At 35.7% G+C, this 21,685-nt stretch overlaps 1 protein-coding gene across 2 annotated transcripts in view; it reads left to right on the plus strand.

Annotated features, from left to right (window-relative positions):
- LOC128243880 (low-density lipoprotein receptor-related protein 1B-like) overlaps window positions 1-21,685 on the plus strand; it is a 101,005-nt gene that overhangs the window by 55,421 nt on the left and 23,899 nt on the right. For both annotated transcript variants that reach the window (XM_052961866.1, XM_052961865.1), the window contains exons 14-18: window positions 5,384-5,495; window positions 6,133-6,295; window positions 9,214-9,345; window positions 9,692-9,922; window positions 18,868-19,039. In XM_052961866.1, coding sequence (XP_052817826.1) covers window positions 5,384-5,495; window positions 6,133-6,295; window positions 9,214-9,345; window positions 9,692-9,922; window positions 18,868-19,039 — 810 coding nt within the window. The remainder of the gene's footprint in view (window positions 1-5,383; window positions 5,496-6,132; window positions 6,296-9,213; window positions 9,346-9,691; window positions 9,923-18,867; window positions 19,040-21,685) is intronic.

A 21,685-nucleotide genomic window follows, 5' to 3' on the forward strand; every position in this document is an offset into this window, starting at 1 on the left:
TTATTATGGTCAGAATCTATTGGGTACTACATTATTATTATGGTCAGAATCTATTGGGTACTACATTGTTATTATGGTCAGAATCTATTGGGTACTACATTGTTATTATGGTCAGAATCTATTGGGTACTACATTATTATTATGGTCAGAATCTATTGGGTACTACATTGTTATTATGGTCAGAATCTATTGGGTACTACATTATTAGTATGGTCAGAATCTATTGGGTACTACATTGTAATTATGATCAGAATCTGTTGGGTACTACCTTGTTATTATGGTCAGAATCTATTGGGTAAATGAAGACTATGTGCTCCTACATTGTTATTATGGTCAGAATCTATTGGGTACTACATTGTTATTATGGTCAGAATCTATTGGGTACTACATTGTTATTATGGTCAGAATCTATTGGGTACTACATTGTTATTATGGTCAGAATCTATTGGGTACTACATTGTTATTATGGTCAGAATCTATTGGGTACTACATTGTTATTATGGTCAGAATCTATTGGGTACTACATTATTATTATGGTCAGAATCTATTGGGTACTACATTGTTATTATGGTCAGAATCTATTGGGTACTACATTGTTATTATGGTCAGAATCTATTGGGTACTACATTGTTATTATGGTCAGAATCTATTGGGTACTACATTATTATTATGGTCAGAATCTATTGATACTACATTGTTATTATGGTCAGAATCTATTGGGTACTACATTATTATTATGGTCAGAATGTATTGGGTACTACATTGTTATTATGGTCAGAATCTATTGGGTACTACATTGTTATTATGGTCAGAATCTATTGGGTACTACATTATTATTATGGTCAGAATCTAGTGGGTTACTACATTGTTATTATGGTCAGAACATATTGGGTACTACATTATTATTATGGTCAGAATCTATTGGGTACTTCATTGTTATTATGGTCAGAATCTATTGGGTACTACATTGTTATTATGGTCAGAATCTATTGGGTACTACATTGTTATTATGGTCAGAATCTATTGGGTACTACATTGTTATTATGGTCAGAATCTGTTGGGTACTACATTGTTATTATGGTCAGAATTTATTGGGTAAATGAAGACTATGTGCTCCTACATTGTTATTATGGTCAGAATCTATTGGGTACTACATTGTTATTATGGTCAGAATCTATTGGGTACTACATTGTTATTATAGTCAGAATCTATTGGGTACTACATTGTTATTATGGTCAGAATCTATTGGGTACTACATTATTATTATGGTCAGAATCTATTGGGTACTTCATTGTTATTATGGTCAGAATCTATTGGGTACTACATTATTAGTATGGTCAGAATCTATTGGGTACTACATTGTAATTATGGTCAGAATCTGTTGGGTACTACCTTGTTATTATGGTCAGAATCTATTGGGTAAATGAAGACTATGTGCTCCTACATTGTTATTATGGTCAGAATCTATTGGGTACTACATTGTTATTATGGTCAGAATCTATTGGGTACTACATTGTTATTATGGTCAGAATCTATTGGGTACTACATTGTTATTATGGTCAGAATCTATTGGGTACTACATTGTTATTATGGTCAGAATCTATTGGGTACTACATTGTTATTATGGTCAGAATCTATTGGGTACTACATTATTATTATGGTCAGAATCTATTGGGTACTACATTGTTATTATGGTCAGAATCTATTGGGTACTACATTATTATTATGGTCAGAATCTATTGGGTACTACATTGTTATTATGGTCAGAATCTATTGGGTACTACATTATTATTATGGTCAGAATCTATTGATACTACATTGTTATTATGGTCAGAATCTATTGGGTACTACATTATTATTATGGTCAGAATGTATTGGGTACTACATTGTTATTATGGTCAGAATCTATTGGGTACTACATTGTTATTATGGTCAGAATCTATTGGGTACTACATTATTATTATGGTCAGAATCTATTGGGTTACTACATTGTTATTATGGTCAGAACATATTGGGTACTACATTGTTATTATGGTCAGAATCTATTGGGTACTACATTGTTATTATGGTCAGAATCTATTGGGTACTACATTATTAGTATGGTCAGAATCTATTGGGTACTACATTGTTATTATGGTCAGAATCTATTGGGTACTACATTGTTATTATGGTCAGAATCTGTTGGGTACTACATTGTTATTATGGTCAGAATCTATTGGGTAAATGAAGACTATGTGCTCCTACATTGTTATTATGGTCAGAATCTATTGGGTACTACATTGTTATTATGGTCAGAATCTATTGGGTACTACATTGTTATTATGGTCAGAATCTATTGGGTACTACATTGTTATTATGGTCAGAATCTATTGGGTACTACATTGTTATTATGGTCAGAATCTGTTGGGGTACTATTTTGTTATTATGGTCAGAATCTATTGGGTACTATATTGTTATTATGGTCAGAATCTATTGGGTACTACATTGTTATTATGGTCAGAATCTAGTGGGTTCTACATTGTTATTATGGTCAGAATCTATTGGGTACTACATTGTTATTATGGTCAGAATATATTGGGTTCTACATTGTTATTATGGTCAGAATCTATTGGGTACTACATTGTTATTATGGTCAGAATATATTGGGTACTATATTGTTATTATGGTCAGAATATATTGGGTACTATATTGTCATTATGGTCAGAATCTATTGGGTACTATATTGTTATTATGGTCAGAATATATTGGGTTCTACATTGTTATTATGGTCAGAATCTATTGGGTACTACATTGTTATTATGGTCAGAATCTATTGGGTACTACATTGTTATTATGGTCAGAATATATTGGGTTCTACATTATTATTATGGTCAGAATCTAGTGGGTTACTACATTGTTATTATGGTCAGAATCTATTGGGTACTACATTGTTATAATGGTCAGAATTTATAACGTTAATGAAGACGATGTGCCTTTACATTGTAATTATTGCCAGAATCTATTGGGTTAATGAAGACGATGTGCCTTTACATTGTTATTATTGCCAGAATATATTGGGTTAATGAAAACGATGGCTCCTATATGTTATTATTGCCAGAATCTATTGGGTTAATGGAGACGATGTGATCCTCTTTGTTGTTATTGCCAGAAATAATTGAGTTAATGGAGACGATGTGCTCTTATATTATCATTATTGCCAGAATATATTAAGTTAATGAAGACGATGTGCTCCTCTTTGTTATTACTGCCAGAATCTATTGGGTTAGTGAAGACGATGTGCTCCTCTTTGTTATTATTACCAGAATCTATTGGCTTAATGAAGACGATGTGCTCCTCTTTGTTATTATTACCAGAATCTATTGGGTTAATGCAGACGATGTGCTCCTACATTATCATTATTGCCGGAATATATTCGGTTAATGAAGATGATGTGCTCCTTTTTGTTATTTTGGGTAGAATATGTTTGGTTTATAAAGGCGATGTGCTCCTAAATTGTTATTATTGCCAGAATCTATCCGGTGAATAAAGACGATGTGCTTCTTCATTGTTATTATACCCGGAATATATTGGGTAATTAAAGACGATGTGCTTTTGCATTGTTATTACGGCCAGAATCTAATGGGTACTAGATTGTTATTATTGCTAAAATGTATTGGGTACTACATTGTTATTATTGCTAAAATGTATTGGGTACTACATTGTTATTATTGTTAAAATGTATTGGGAACTACACTGTTATTATTGCCAGAATCTATTGGGTTATTGAAGACGATGTGCTCCTCTTTGTTATTTTTGCCAGAATCTATTAGGATATTGAAGACGATGTGCTTCTCTTTGTTATTATTGCAAGAATCTATTGGGTTTATGAAGACGATGTGCTCCTCTTTGTTATTATTGCCAGAAGCTATTGGGTTAATGAAGACGATGTGCTCCTCTTTGTTATTATTGCCAGAATCTATTGGGTTAATGAAGACGATGTGCTCCTCTTTGTTATTATTGCCAGAAGCTATTGGGATAATGAAGACGATGTGCTCCTCTTTGTTATTTTTGCCAGTTTATATTGGGTTCATGAAGACGATTGGCTTCTACATTGTTAGTATTGCCAGAATCTTTTGGGTTAATGAAGTCGATGTGCTCCTCCTTGTAATTATTGCCAGAATCTATTGGCTTAATGAAGACGATATGATCCTCTTTGTTATTATTGCCAGAATCTTTTGGGTTAATGAAGACGATGTGCTCCTCTTTGTTAATATTGGCAGAATCTTTTACTTTAATGAAGACGATGTGATCCTCTGTTATTATTGCCAGAATCTATTTGGTTAATGAAGACGATGTGATCCTCTTTGTTATTATTGCCAGAATATTTTGGGTTAATTAAGACGATGTGCTCTTGTATGTTATAATTGCCAGAATACATCGGGTTAATGAAGACGAAGTGCTCTTACATGGTTATTATTGCCAGAGTATATTTGGTGAATGAAGACGATGTGCTCCTGCATTGTTATTATTGTTAGAGTCTATTGGGTTAATGAAGACGATGTGCTCCTACTTTGTTATTATTGCTAGAATCTATTTGGTGAATGATGACGATGTGCTTCTTCATTGTTATTATTGCCTGCATTTATTGGGTTAGTAAAGACGGAATGCTCCTACATTGTTATTTTGGCCATAATCGATTGGGTACTACCTTGTTATTATTGCTAGAATCGATTAGGTACTACACTGTTATTTTGGCCATAATCGATTGGGTATTACATTGTTATTATTGCTAGAATCGATTAGGTACTACATTGTTATTATTGATAAAATCGATTGGGTACTACATTGTTATTATTGCTAGAATCGATTAGGTACTACACTGTTATTTTGGCCATAATCGATTGGGTATTACATTGTTATTATTGCTAGAATCGATTAGGTACTACACTGTTATTATTGATAAAATCGATTGGGTACTACATTGTTATTATTGCTAGAATCGATTGGGTATTACATTGTTATTTTTGCTAGAATCGATTGGGTATTACATTGTTATTATTGATAGAATCGATTGGGTATTACATTGTTATTTTTGCTAGAATCGATTGGGTATTACATTGTTATTATTGATAGAATCGATTGGGTATTACATTGTTATTATTGATAGAATCGATTGGGTATTACATTGTTCTTATTGCTAGAATCGATTGGGTATTAAATTGTTATTATTGATAGAATCGATTGGGTATTACATTGTTATTATTGATAGAATCGATTGGGTATTACATTGTTCTTATTGCTAGAATCGATTGGGTATTAAATTGTTCTTATTGCTAGAATCGATTGGGTACTACATTGTTATTATTGCTAGAATCGATTGAGTACTACATTGTTTTTTTTCTAGAATCTATTGGGTTAATGAAGACGATGAACTCAACGAAATGAAGACAGACGGTAGTCTTGTAAAGAGGGTTAAGCAACTAAGCACAAACACCTTTGCCATAGCTGTGCACAAGGTTAGTCAACACTGTGTTTATAAAATAAAACTTGACATGGTACGAATAGATTTGATACAAGTTATTTTCACAGCAATTAGTACATTTGGTAAACAACCAACAAGAGCAGAGAGTCATTGTATCAGCTCATACCCTTCTCAATCCTGTCTGAAATACCTGATGCACCATTATGCATTTTTCCTATGTTTATTTTGATTGTATGTTTCTTCTCTCTATTTACTTGTTTACGCATATTTTGTTTTCTCACTTGTACGATTTATATAAATAAATGCAGTTTACACTAAACAACAGCTTTAAGTGGACAATGGAATTTGTTTCAATTTTGGTTATACGGCAATTAATATATTTTTTATTTATTATTCAGAAGAGCAACCATTATTTTCTATAATTGACAATGAACAATGTCTATCTGACCGTTCGTCCGTCCGTCCGGTCCGGTCCGGTCCGGTCCGGTCGGTCCGCCCGCCCGCCTGTCTGTCTGTCTGTCTGTCTGTCTGCCTGTCTTTCTGTCTCTCTGTCCTTTGTACTTGTTACTGTTATTAACAATTTCAATGTCAATAACTCTTCAATTATAGTGTTTATTCACGGTTCATCTGGCTTCTTAAGTTCCCACACTGAACTGTTTTGTCCCATACAGAGTTACATCAAATGGATTCACGAGTATGCAGATGAACCTGAGAAGATACTCTATACGGCCGTTCCAGTTACAACTCTTAGAGGCGATAACGAGGAAGGCTACTTTGATGTACCAGCTATTGATATGAAAATATTAGATGCCACTCTACAAGTCAGGGAAACAGGTAATTGACCATCTGGTTGTCATAACCATATTAAAGCTGCACTCACGCAGAATGAACGTTTTGATAAAAACAAGCCAATTTTTGCGGAAATGCATGGAAACTAATTATATAAGACTGCTGAGCAAATGTTAGATCGCAGGTTCTTATATTCCAGTTCAAAAATTGATGTTTCATGCATTTTTCTTAAACCGTTAGTAACGGTTTTAGCCATAAAACATTATTTTTCGAACGGAAATATGATTTTTTGCGATCTGCTCTTTTGTCAGCAATGTTTTATCATTGGTTTGCAGATATTTACGCAAAGTTTTGCTCTTTCCAAGGCAAAAATAGAAAAGTTGTCAAAACGTTCAATCTGTGAAAGTGCAGCTTTAAAAAAATCAAACACATTAGGGCCATCCGGAGTGACTCATAACGGCCCGGTCTCGCCATTATTTGATCTTTAAAGCTGTACTCTCACAGATATACCATTTTTACAACTTTTTTTTAATTTTTTGTCTTGGAACGAGCCAATTTTTGCAAAAGTCCATGAAAACCAGTTGTAAGAGACTGCTGACAAAAAATTAAAACCGCAGATTTTTACATTGAAGTTCAAAAATTGATGTTTTATGCATTTTTCTTTAACCGTTAGTAACGGTTTAAGCCATTAAACATTATTTTTAAATATAACAAAAACTACAATCTGATTTTTGTCAGCAATCTTATATTATTGGTTTGAAGAAGTTTACGCAAAAAAAATGCTCTGTCCAAGACAAAAAAAATGTAAAAACGGTAAATCTGTGAGAGTGCAGCTTTAAATGAAGTCTTGAATTGTATATATTCTATTAACTTATTCTTATCCCAGATCTAAGCGCACACTTAAATGACGTCTTGAATTGTACCTATTGTGTTTTACTTATTCTCATCCTCGACAAATGCGCACACTGAAATGACGTCTCGAAATTTCTCATCCCAGATTTAAGCGCACACTTAAATGACGTCTCGAAATGTCTCATCCCAGATCTAAGCGCACACTTAAATGACGTCTTGAATTGTACCTATTGTATTTTACTTATTCTCATACCAGAACTATGCGCAAACTTAAATGACGTCTTGAACTTTAACCATTGTGTTTTACGTATTCTCATCCCAGATCTATACGCACACTTAAATGACGTCTCGAATTGCCCCTCATTGTGTTTTACTTATTCTCATACCAGACCTATGCGCACACTTAAATGACGTCTCGAATTGTACCTATTGTATTTTACTTATTCTCATACCAGAACTATGCGCAAACTTAAATGACGTCTTGAACTTTAACCATTGTGTTTTACGTATTCTCATCCCAGATCTATACGCACACTTAAATGACGTCTCGAATTGCCCCTCATTGTGTTTTACTTATTCTCATACCAGACCTATGCGCACACTTAAATGACGTCTCGAATTGTTCCTATTGTATTTTACTTATTCTCATCCCAGATCTATGCGCACACTTAAATGACGTCTCGAATTGTCCCCCATTGTGTTTTACTTATTCTCATACCAGACCTATGCGCACACTTAAATGACGTCTCGACTTGTACCTATTGTGTTTTACTTATTCTCATTCCAGACCTATGCGCACAATAAAATGCCGTCTCGAATTGTACCTATTGTGTTTTACTTATTCATTCAAGACCTATGCGCACACTTAAATGACGTCTCGAATTGTACCTATTGTATTTTACTTATTCTCATACCAGACCTATGCGCACAATTAAATGACGTCTCGAATTGTACCTATTGTATTTTACTTATTCTCATCCCAGATCTATGCGCAAACTTAAATGACGTCTTGAACTTTAACCATTGTGTTTTACGTATTCTCATCCCAGATCTATGCGCACACTTAAATGACGTCTCGAATTGGCCCACATTGTATTTTACTTATTCTCGTACCAGATCTAAGCGCACACTTAAATGACGTCTTGAATTGTACCTATTGTGTTTTACTTATTCTCATCCCAGATCTATGCGCACACTTAAATAACGTCTCGAATCGTACCTATTGTGTTTTACTTATTCTCATACCAGATTTATGCGCACACTTAAATGACGTCTCGAATTGACCCCATTGTGTTTTACTTATTCTCATACCAGATTTATGCGCACACTTAAATGACGTCTTGAATCGTACCTATTGTGTTTTACTTATTCTCATCCCAGATTTATGCGCACACTTAAATGACGTCTCGAATCGTACCTATTGTGTTTTACTTATTCTCATACCAGATTTATGCGCACACTTAAATGACGTCTTGAATCGTACCTATTGTGTTTTACTTATTCTCATCCCAGATCTATGCGCACACTTAAATAACGTCTCGAATCGTACCTATTGTGTTTTACTTATTCTCATACCAGATTTATGCGCACACTTAAATGACGTCTCGAATTGACCCCATTGTGTTTTACTTATTCTCATACCAGATTTATGCGCACACTTAAATGACGTCTCGAATTGTACCCATTTTGTTTTACTTATTCTCATACCAGACCTATTCGCAAACTTAAATGACGTCTCGAATGGTACCTATTGTATTATACTTATTCTCATACCAGATCTAAGCGCACACTTAAATGACGTCTCGAATTGTCCCCCATTGTGTTTTACTTATTCTCATACCAGATCTATGCGCACACTTAAATGACGCCTCGAATTGTCCCCCAGTGTGTTTTACTTATTCTCAGCCCAGATCTAAGCGCACACTTAAATGACGTCTCGAATTGTCCCCCATTGTGTTTTACTTATTCTCATACCAGACCTATGCGCACACTTAAATGATGTCTCGAATTGTCCCCCATTGTGTTTTACTTATTCTCATCCCAGATCTAAGCGCACACTTAAATGACGTCTCGAAATGTCCCCCATTGTGTTTTACTTATTCTCATACCAGATCTATGCGCACACTTAAATGGCGGCTGCGAACAGATCTGCTTGACCCATTTCACGAACGACAAGTTTACAAAGAAATGTGCATGTACAACCGGCTTCAGATTGACGGCAGACGGAACAGGGTGCACATCCGGTAAATGTTTTACGACATCAGTTTGAATAGAATAAAGCTAGTAGTTCAAGCAGTATAATTGTTTAGAATCAAGTGAGCTTATTAAATGGGATTTTAAGGATTGTGTCACAGAAACAAGAACAATTTCTTTCAATGTTCATTTATTATTATGATGAAATTTGCGCGTTGACATATGTTAAAATAATAAATGTTATTTGAATACATTTCGCACCTATTATTTTCAAACAGGTCTGCTACGTTCACACCGTCCATTTTTAATCATTTAGGTTTTACTTCATGTCATTTAACTTCCACATAAAATGAGCTAGTAAACAATATCGGAGACAATTACCCTTTCTATTTTAAGACACATTGACATCTAACTTCGCCCTAGTATCTGACAGAACGTTCCACGCTATCCATCAGATCGACTTGAACACAGGGAATGTCAACTCTATTCCTTTTGAGGACCTTGGAGATCCACTAGGTGTCATGTATGATCATAAGCGGAAAAAGATCATTTATTCCAAATACCAACAGGAGATTATTTTCATGGCGAATTTGAATGGAACTGGTGAAGAAGAGATTGCTGAAACAGGTATTGTTCCGAATTTGACGTTCTTTCAAAAGCTTTTTTTTTAAATCATTTTCTTCAAGTATTTAATTCATTAAATGCAAACTACTCTCTGTGTTTTAATTATTATCAGAAAACATTAAAATATATAATATAACATTGTATAATTTCATATATAATATCAGTTTGCAATACTGGGAAACAAGGACTAGACACCAGATAATACAAATGCATGAGAAACAGACACTTGTCAAAAACTTACATACAATTAATATCCCTGTGTACAACGGTGGAGGTTATATGGGAGACGTTTTCTCATTATTCAATGATAGAGGGGATTCAAAAATGGATAATGTCGTAAAATGACTTATTTGCTACATAATGGTTTAAAGCTGTATATGGGTATAAGATAACTATATGGGAAGCAGTTTTGATATATCTTGGCCGTGATTACTAATATGATTACTATATTGAAACGAAGTGTTGACTATATGGGAGTCAGTTTTGGTAAAAAAGAAAATCCTTACTATATGGGATCCAGTTTTGGTAACTCAACAAATAAATAATCATATAACATAAGACAGTTGATTAAAAGGATTCAGTGTTTGTTAAATGCAATTTATGGGTATACAATTACTATATGGGATCAAGTTTTGGCATCTTAACTGTAGGCTAGGCATTGAAAACACGTTACAATGAACCGCTGAATCAGCTGACTATATGGGAGTCAGTTTTGGTTAACTGCAATTTATGGGTATACAATTACTATAAGGTAGTCACTTTTGGTTAACTGCAATTTATGGGTATACAATTACTATATGGGAGTCAGTTTTGGTTAACTGCAATTTATGGGTATACAATTACTATAAGGGAGTCAGTTTTGGTTAAATGCAATTTATGGTTATACAATTACTATATGGGAGTCAGTTTGGGTTAACTGCAATTTATGGGTATACAATTACTATAAGGGAGTCAGTTTTGGATAAGTGCAATTTATGGTTATACAATTACTATATGGGAGTCAGTTTTGGTTAAGTGCAATTTATGGGTATACAATTACGATATGGGATTCAGTTTTGGTTAACTGCAATTTATGGGTATACAATTACTATAAGGGAGTCAGTTTGGGTTAACTGCAATTTATGGGTATACAATTACTATAAGGGAGTCAGTTTTGGTTAACTGCAATTTATGGGTATACAATTACTATATGGGATTCAGTTTTTGTTAAATGCAATTTATGGTTATAATATTACTATATGGGAGTCAGTTTTGGTTAACTGCAATTTATGGGTATACAATTACGATATGGGATTCAGTTTTGGTTAACTGCAATTTATGGGTATACAATTACTATAAGGGAGTCAGTTTGGGTTAACTGCAATTTATGGGTATACAATTACTATAAGGGAGTCAGTTTTGGTTAACTGCAATTTATGGGTATACAATTACTATAAGGGAGTCAGTTTTGGTATATTGGGTTTTATGGTTTGAACATGACTATATGGGAGTCAGTTTTGGTATATTGGGTTTTATGGGTTGAACATGACTATATGGGAGTCAGTTTTGGTATATTGGGTTTTATGGGTTGAACATGACTATATGGGAGTCAGTTTTGGTATATTGGGTTTTATGGGTTGAACATGACTATATGGGAGTCAGTTTTGGTATATTGGGTTTTATGGGTTGAACATGACTATATGGGAGTCAGTTTTGGTATATTGGGTTTTATGGTTTGAACATGACTATATGGGAGTCAGTTTTGGTATATTGGGTTTTATGGGTTGAACATGACTATATGGGAGTCAGTTTTGGTATATTGGGTTTTATGGGTTGAACATGACTATATGGGAGTCAGTTTTGGTATATTGGGTTTTATGGTTTGAACATGACTATATGGGAGTCAGTTTTGGTATATTGGGTTTTATGGGTTGAACATGACTATATGGGAGTCAGTTTTGGTATATTACGTTGTATGGGTTGAACATGACTATATGGGAGTCAGTTTTGGTATATTGGGTTTTATGGGTTGAACATGACTATATGGGAGTCAGTTTTGGTATATTGGGTTTTATGGTTTGAACATGACTATATTGGAGTCAGTTTTGGTATATTGGGTTTTATGGGTTGATCATGACTATATGGGAGTCAGTTTTGGTATATTGGGTTTTATGGGTTGAACATGACTATATGGGAGTCAGTTTTGGTATATTGGGTTTTATGGGTTGAACATGACTATATGGGAGTCAGTTTTGGTATATTGGGTTTTATGGGTTGAACATGACTATATGGGAGTCAGTTTTGGTATATTGGGTTTTATGGGTTGAACATGACTATATGGGAGTCAGTTTTGGTATATTGGGTTTTATGGGTTGAACATGACTATATGGGAGTCAGTTTTGGTATATTGGGTTTTATGGGTTGAACATGACTATATGGGAGTCAGTTTTGGTATATTGGGTTTTATGGTTTGAACATGACTATATGGGAGTCAGTTTTGGTATATTGGGTTTTATGGGTTGAACATGACTATATGGGAGTCAGTTTTGGTATATTGGGTTTTATGGGTTGAACATGACTATATGGGAGTCAGTTTTGGTATATTGGGTTTTATGGTTTGAACATGACTATATTGGAGTCAGTTTTGGTATATTGGGTTTTATGGGTTGAACATGACTATATGGGAGTCAGTTTTGGTATATTGGGTTTTATGGGTTGATCATGACTATATGGGAGTCAGTTTTGGTATATTGGGTTTTATGGTTTGAACATGACTATATGGGAGTCAGTTTTGGTATATTGGGTTTTATGGGTTGATCATGACTATATGGGAGTCAGTTTTGGTATATTACGTTTTATGGGTTGATCATGACTATATGGGAGTCAGTTTTGGTATATTGGGTTTTATGGGTTGAACATGACTATATGGGAGTCAGTTTTGGTATATTGGGTTTTATGGGTTGATCATGACTATATGGGAGTCAGTTTTGGTATATTGGGTTTTATGGTTTGAACATGACTATATTGGAGTCAGTTTTGGTATATTGGGTTTTATGGTTTGATCATGACTATATGGGAGTCAGTTTTGGTATATTACGTTTTATGGGTTGATCATGACTATATGGGAGTCAGTTTTGGTATATTGGGTTTTATGGTTTGAACATGACTATATGGGAGTCAGTTTTGGTATATTGGGTTTTATGGTTTGGACATGACTAAATGGGAGTCAGTTTTGGTATATTGGGTTTTATGGGTTGAACATGACTATGTGGGAGTCAGTTTTGGTATATTGGGTTTTATGGGTTGATCATGACTATATGGGAGTCAGTTTTGGTATATTGGGTTTTATGGTTTGAACATGACTATATTGGAGTCAGTTTTGGTATATTGGGTTTTATGGTTTGATCATGACTATATGGGAGTCAGTTTTGGTATATTGGGTTTTATGGGTTGATCATGACTATATGGGAGTCAGTTTTGGTATATTGGGTTTTATGGGTTGAACATGACTATATGGGAGTCAGTTTTGGTATATTGGGTTTTATGGGTTGAACATGACTATATGGGAGTCAGTTTTGGTATATTGGGTTTTATGGGTTGAACATGACTATATGGGAGTCAGTTTTGGTATATTGGGTTTTATGGGTTGAACATGACTATATGGGAGTCAGTTTTGGTATATTGGGTTTTATGGGTTGAACATGACTATATGGGAGTCAGTTTTGGTATATTACGTTGTATGGGTTGAACATGACTATATGGGAGTCAGTTTTGGTATTTTACGTTTTATGGGTTGAACATGACTATATGGGAGTCAGTTTTGGTATATTGGGTTTTATGGTTTGATCATGACTATATGGGAGTCAGTTTTGGTATATTGGGTTTTATGGTTTGATCATGACTATATGGGAGTCAGATTTGGTATTTTGCGTTTTATGGTTTGAACATGACTATATGGGACCCATTTACTTACATACACTACGACGAATTTCTAATTAACCATCTAGTTTTTATCATATTTTTGGAAAAGTATTCGGAGAAAAATACAAATAAACAAATATAAGGTTAATACGATTTGATTTTGTTTCAATACTTTGTATGCCCATTGCTGCGGCAATTACATTGTCCTCATTGATATAATGTATCTGTGAAGATACTGTTTCGAATAGCTGCCCAAATGTGATGAATAACAAGAGTGAGCACTCTGAGATCTGGTTGCAGCGACTTGGCACGTACCTTGCGCTTCAAAAGGTCCCACACGTGCTCGATCGGATTTAAATCCGGACTCTTTGCAGACCATTGGAGTGGTTGCACGTTGTTTGCTACAAGCATAACTTGTGTGCTTCAAGCAGCGTTAAATGGTGCGTTATCCAACATTATACCGCTATTGGCACGGATATGAGGTAGAAAAACCGGACGAATTACGTCATTTTGATACCTCATCGCGTTCATGTTGCCTTGAATGGGTACAATTGGAGTTTTTAATCCAATCAGTTTCAACCCGTGGAATTGTTAACGACTGCTTAAAAAATTACGTCAATAAGAATCACGTACAGATTAATATAACCAAACATGTTTCTGTCAATATTTTGCACTTATTAACAAAATATAACACATACTGCAACTTTTATAACGACGCGTATCCTAGGCTACCTGGCGGATAGAGGTGCCGGCACGAATCATTCAGACGGATTGCACGACTTTCTGCACGCTCATTCTCATTCATTCTCATTCTCGCTATTTAATGTTTTCCATATTAGACAATCCACGAAGAATTCATTCCCACCATATTCGACAACTACCATGCCACGCACAGGAAACTGCTTGCACATAGGCTATTTGGGCACTGTTTCATGGATGATTTTGTACATGAATACGTGTTTTCTTTGGGTACATCGATAGATTGGTGTGTACAATACAAAAATTAGGTTTACCGATTAAAAATGTCGCATAGCATCATATTTTATAATGGTGGCCAATTAGAAATTGGTCGAAGTGTATATTATGACATTACGTAGATCGTTTGCATTTCATTACTTTAAGGGATCCAGTTTTGGTTTATGTATTTTATTGGTTGGACATAATTGTTAGGTATCCAGTTCTGGTAAAATGTAAAATCTGGTAAAATGTAAAATTTGATAGAAGACTGCTATAGATGATCCGGTTTTGATTGCTGCAAACTGATACTTTTATTACGTTCATTCGACTTGTTGGTATCCGGTTTGGATTAAATGCATTTAAATTGAATTGGCAGATGATAACTTTCTGAGATCTGATTTTGTTCAATACATTTGTGTGTAGAACCTAACCATATAGGATTCTGTTCGGTTCTGGTAAAAACAGTTAATGCGTAGTGCATTATCACATGCGATCCAGTTTTGAAGACTACTTATGTCCATGTCCGTACCATACTTCGTTAGGGTGTTGTCAACTGTATTTCTTTGTGAATGCTATGATATTTTCAAAAAAATATTTTCAAATAGTATTGGTTTTGTTGGAGATGTATGTATTTAGAACCATCAAGAGCATTTTAAGTGATAAGGTTTTATTGTACTTGTAAAACGTAATGATATTCATTCTTTTTATACATAGTATCAAATGTCATTCATCGGTCGGAACTTACTTCTGTTTTGAGCCTCTGAAATTAAAAGTAATTTTATTGAAGATATTTTTGTGACGATTTTAAATACGATTTGAATTTATTAAGCATGTTTTTGTTTTGCACTATCTTATTATGGCAGTAGGTTAAGGACAATTTTAGTTATTAAATTATAGTTTCTACAGTAAAATGATAATAATGCGACAATTAGATGTTGATAACACGTCATTACGACGATGGTAACACAACAGTACGATGATGGTAATACGACAGTATGATAGTGATAATGCAGCAGTCAATTGTAACCACGGTCCCCCAGGTCCGGGGATTAACGGCGACTTTGACTTTCGGTCCAGCCAACCCCGGCTAAAATCCCAGCCCTGCGGGGATGAACAGAACTGATGGTAAAATCCCCGCCAAATGCCCCCGCACCTGAGGGGCCTTAGGTTAGGCTCAATCACCGCAATATTTTGCGCAAAGACAAAACCATCAGAACTGATAATAAAATCCCCGCCAAATTCCCCCGCACCCGAGGGGCCTTAGGTTAGGCTCAATCCCCGCAATATTTTGCGCAAAGACAAAACCATCGCATTCACCCGGCACTGCGGGGCCACCTGAAAGGTAAAAACATGGTCCATTTCCCCGGCTACCCGGTATATCCCGGACCTGGGGGTGGCGTGGTTACAATTGACTGGTGCATAACACGGCAGTACGATGATGTGACACGACGGTACGATGATGCACACCCGAAAGTATGATATTGATAACACAACAGCTCGATTAGCAACACGCGGCAGGTCGATGGCAATCACGCGAGAGTTGATTAATGAAAAGGCGACAGTTCAATGATGAAAACGCGAAAGCCCGGTCATTGTCGGGCCACCTAGAGATTGAAAACACGACCCATCACGGAATACCGCCCGGGGATGCGGCGGGGGGGGGGGGGGTACAATTGATTGGAACTTCAACAAGAGCATGTATTTGACCACAACGTAAATTGCCTCCTGTTTTCAATGTTTTAAGATTTCTAAACAAAAGTGGATCCCATATTACAAACTTCTCCAGCAATTATGGTTGACGCGTTCAGATTGCTCAAAACTGAATCTCATACTGTTTCGTACTAATCAGAAACATATATTTGACCAAAACATAAATGTTAGATGATTGCTTATGAAAACTGGATCCCATATACCCAACGTATTTTAATGTATATTCCTATTATTTGATTACTTATGAAAACTGAATCCCATATAACCAACGTAGTTTAATGTATATATGCCTATTATTTGATTACTTATGAAAACTGAATCCCATATAACCAACGTATTTTAATGTATATATGCCTATTATTTGATTACTTATGAAAACTGAATCCCATATAACCAACGTAGTTTAATGTATATATGCCTATTATTTGATTACTTATGAAAACTGAATCCCATATAACCAACGTAGTTTAATGTATATTCCTATTATTTGATTACTTATGAAAACTGAATCCCATATAACCAACGTAGTTTAATGTATATATGCCTATTATTTGATTACTTATGAAAACTGAATCCCATATAACCAACGTATTTTAATGTATATATGCCTATTATTTGATTACTTATGAAAACTGAATCCCATATAACCAACGTAGTTTAATGTATATATGCCTATTATTTGATTACTTATGAAAACTGAATCCCATATAACCAACGTAGTTTAATGTATATTCCTATTATTTGATTACTTATGAAAACTGAATCCCATATAACCAACGTAGTTTAATGTATATATGCCTATTATTTGATTACTTATGAAAACTGAATCCCATATAACCAACGTATTTTAATGTATATATGCCTATTATTTGATTACTTATGAAAACTGAATCCCATATAACCAACGTAGTTTAATGTATATATGCCTATTATTTGATTACTTATGAAACTGAATCCCATATAACCAACGTAGTTTAATGTATATGCCTATTATTTGAATACTTATGAAAACTGAATCCCATATTACCAACGTATTTTAATGTATATGCCTATTATTTGGGTAACTTATGAAAACTGAATCCCATATAACCTACATATATATTTAGAATGATTGCTTATAAAAACTGGATCCCAAATAACAAACGATTTCATAAATATGTCTATATTGAGTTAAGAATGCTCAAAACTTGCTTCCATTCTACCAGGAACATATATTTTTTAAAAAAAGAAACGCACAATACCCTGAATTTTGTCGTTGTTGCTTTTGTTTTTTATGGGGGGGGGGGGGGAGGGGGGGCGGGGGCGATTTTTTATCAATCATAACGTAAAGCATGTAAACGTGAATACGTGTTTTATTGAAAAATGTACCTGAATTCATCTTATATTATTTTTTTCTAATGTGTTTTCTTTTAAACAGTAATCTAAATCATGAGAATTTACAAGAAGTTCATGTTTGTTTTCAATTTCACCATTCAAAACATCCGCCATACACAACACGAGAATAATTTACGGTAATTAGAACGGTTTACGGTTTTCCAAAATAGACTCCCCTAAATACTCGATTTCGTTTCCCATATAACACTTGCCGTGTACAACGCATTAAATCTTGCTGATGTATCACATCGCTTACGACACACGTGTCTTTGACTGTTTTTGTGTAGTTTTCCTACTCGAAATTTACTGGGGTTGTTTGCCACCTAAATCCAAGTTAGTTTAAAATTAGCGTCGGTTTATGTTTCTGTACTAATCACGTGACTTTCACATGCTAAATATACACACAAATTCACTGGGAAACCATTATGCGCTAATTTTAAACGGGTTAACTTAGCTGAGACAGCGACAAATAACATTTTAATAATGTAAACTTATTTTTATCGGCCTCATTCTAGCTCGTATAGACATTTCTAGGCTTGTCTTGTGAAAATAATGTATTTTCCGATTTTCGGACTATCTGGTGTCTAGTCCCACAGATTTACCATTTTTTACAACTTTTTAATTTTTTGTCTTGGAACGAACCAATTTTTGCGAAAATTCATGGAAACCAGTTATATAAGACTCATGACAAAAATAAGATCACATATTTTTATATCTAAGTTCAAAAAATGATGTTTTATGCATTTTTCTTAACCCGTTAGTAACGGTTTAAGCGATAAAACAATAATTTTCGAACGGATATATAAAATCTACGATCTGAGTTTTTGACAGCAATCTTATATCATTTGTTTGTAGTTATTTGCGCATTTTTTACAACTTTTTTATTTGTTGCCCTTTCCAAGACAAAGAATAAAAAAGTTGTAAAAATGGTAAATCTGTGAGAGTGCAGCTTTAAGTTGTGTTCATAGAAAACAGCCAATCGCATTTCTATTTTAACCTATATACAGAATGGGCAGAAGCTGTGAGGTTTGACCTATGTGAAACTACAGGAAATATATACTACACATCCACCTACTGGCAACAAATTGGCATGGTTTCACCTTCCGGTCACCATTTTGTTCTTGATGATGATTTCTACTTTGAAGAACTAGGTTCTATAGCAGTTGCTCCTAGCAAAGGGTATGATTCTTCATGTACAGTCGAACCCCGTTACCTCGAACTCCCAGGGACCGGCGAAATAACCTCGAGCCTCGGAAAATTCGAGCCAAGCGGCATTGTTTAACATCAATATAATGAAATCGGTATTTTACATCTTGTTCGAGCCAACGAGGAAATCGAGCCAAACGAGTTCGAGCCAACGGCGTTCGACTGTACCATCCTACAGATGTAGCATTATAGTGCACCAGTCAATTGTAATCACGCCAAGGTCCGCGGGTATACCGGGAATAGCTTGGGAAATGGGCCGTGTTTAAACCGTGTTGGCACCGCAAGGGCGAGTGAATACGGTGGTTCTGTTTTCACTCCGAAAATAGCGGAGAATGGGCCTTACCTAGGTATCCCAGGTTGCGCGGCATTTGGCGGGGATTTTACCAGCAGTTTGTGTCCGCAGGGCAGGGATTTGAACCGGGAATGGCTGGACCGAAAGTCCTTAGGAGGGGGACGGGGCTTGGTTACTATCGACTGGGCATAGCTTGTGTATTAATTTGGCGAGGTCCCTTTTCAATTTTTCTATTTTGGCGAATTTCGCTAGGTTAAAATTCGCGATGCCTTTATTTTACCATTTGCTGCCATTGGCAACCACTTGTAAATTAATATTTCTCTTGGTATTTTATCGCGAACAATAACGAGAATTTAACCCTCACAAAGTTAAACCTATCTAATTTTGAAATGTTCTTATTTGTTATTTGCCAGCACAAAAAAGATATCAAATATGTTTAATGTACCCCTTTAACTGGGGGGGGGGGGGGGGCGGATGTCATGTGCTCGATCATATCAGAGGAACGTTCTCTTGGCATCGAAAAGCAGCCTCAGTTCTTTTATTCATAAGACAGGACTACATTGTAACAGTGTGTGTATACTACGTGATAAATAATAAATAACGTCACAAATGCTACGTCGGAAGGCAACATTTTGCTTCAAATGAAGACTTACAACAAAGATAACTTTTCGTCTTCTTCACCATTTTAAATGATACAAAGGGCATTCAATGCCGCCTTCATTTCATTACCTGAGTTTGATAAGGTGATTTATATAAGTTTCCTCAAACCCTTAGACAAACCTTCTTCCAAAATATTGTTTTGACAATGCTTAAGGTTTGTCGAAGTGTTTCAAGAAACTTAACTCTTAATCAAACTCTAGTAAAAGCCCGAAGGCAGGGTTATGTAAGCGGTGTAGACTGCGCCATGTTTCATTTAATATGATAAATAAATAAATAGTGAAGTTATCTTTGTTTAAAGTCTTAACTATACAAAATACTATCGAGTGGTAAATTTTCGTATGTATCCATCAGGTCCTGAATTGTATGTCATTTATTAAATAATGTCGTTGTAATGCACCAGTCAATTGTAACCACGGCCCCCCAGGTCCGGGGGTATACCGGGTATAGCCGGGAAAATGGGCCGTGTTTTTACCTTTCAGGTGGCCCTGCAGTGTCGGGTGTATGCGGTGGTTTTGGCTTTGCGAAAAATATAGCGGGGAATGGGCCTAACCTAGGGTCCCTGGGGGTGCGGGGGCATTTGGCGGGGATTTTACCATCTGTTCGTCCCCGCAGGGCGGGGATTTTACCTGGGGTTGGCTGGACCGAAAGTCAAAGTCCCCGCTATTCCCCGGACCTGGGGGGGGGGGGGGGGGGGGGCGTGGTTACAATTGACTGGTGCATAAGCTTTAAACCTATATACCAAATTATTCTTGAATAATCAATGCAGTCCCTCACCAGGGGTCCAACGTGTTTTGTGTTTTCCGAATTTTAAGTGAGGGAAATGTGTGATGCGGAATGAAATGGCGGTATTCGAAGGGATTAAAATGTTTTGGGGGGATATTTTCACCTTATTTTGCGAGAAAAGTGATATAACTTACTTACCAGGTAAAAATATCCTTCCAAAACACCAAAATGCCTTGGAACACCGCCATTTTATTCCGCATCATTTCCCTCACTTAAAATTCGGAAAACACAAACACATTGGACCCCCTGCTCACTGTCAAATCATGTTAAGTCATAGATTGGCGGGGAATACAATCATGATGACATGGACTCGTACTCGATTACTCGTAGGCTATTCGTGTATTATCAGTCGATAATAGATCGTTGGAAGCCAAGATTATAGGTATATTCCATGGGAATAAATGTGAGATGGTTAAATCTAACCCGAGCGTTATTTTTTGTGGAAGCGGGGTTTACCGAGTTTCCGCAAAAGACCCTGCGCAAAGGTTGGTTTGAACATATCTTACACGAGCGGACATGGTTGATACTTTTCTCACTGCTCAGTAAAACAAAATATAGTAAAGTACATGCTGTCGCTGGAACTCTTTTGTGCGTAGTGAAAAAAGTAGTTCCACACGTGTACTTTTTTTTATCTATTCCCGTGTGCAAGATAAGGATTTCCAGCATGGCCTGTTATTTGGATCTACTTATTTAGAAGGCGCGTAGCTATTGCCAATTTGGGATTACGCAAATCGATGACGGACAGCATAACCCCCCCCCCCCCTTCGGTTTTTATTCCAAAATCGGGTGTTTTGGTATGAAAAAACTTCGACCTGCCAAATTTCATTACGCAACTGCGTATTTGCGTACAGTTAGCTACGCGCCTGTAAAATTGGGATAGAATA

This window comes from Mya arenaria, chromosome 8, assembly GCF_026914265.1.
Source record: "Mya arenaria isolate MELC-2E11 chromosome 8, ASM2691426v1".
NCBI lineage: Eukaryota > Metazoa > Mollusca > Bivalvia > Myida > Myidae > Mya > Mya arenaria.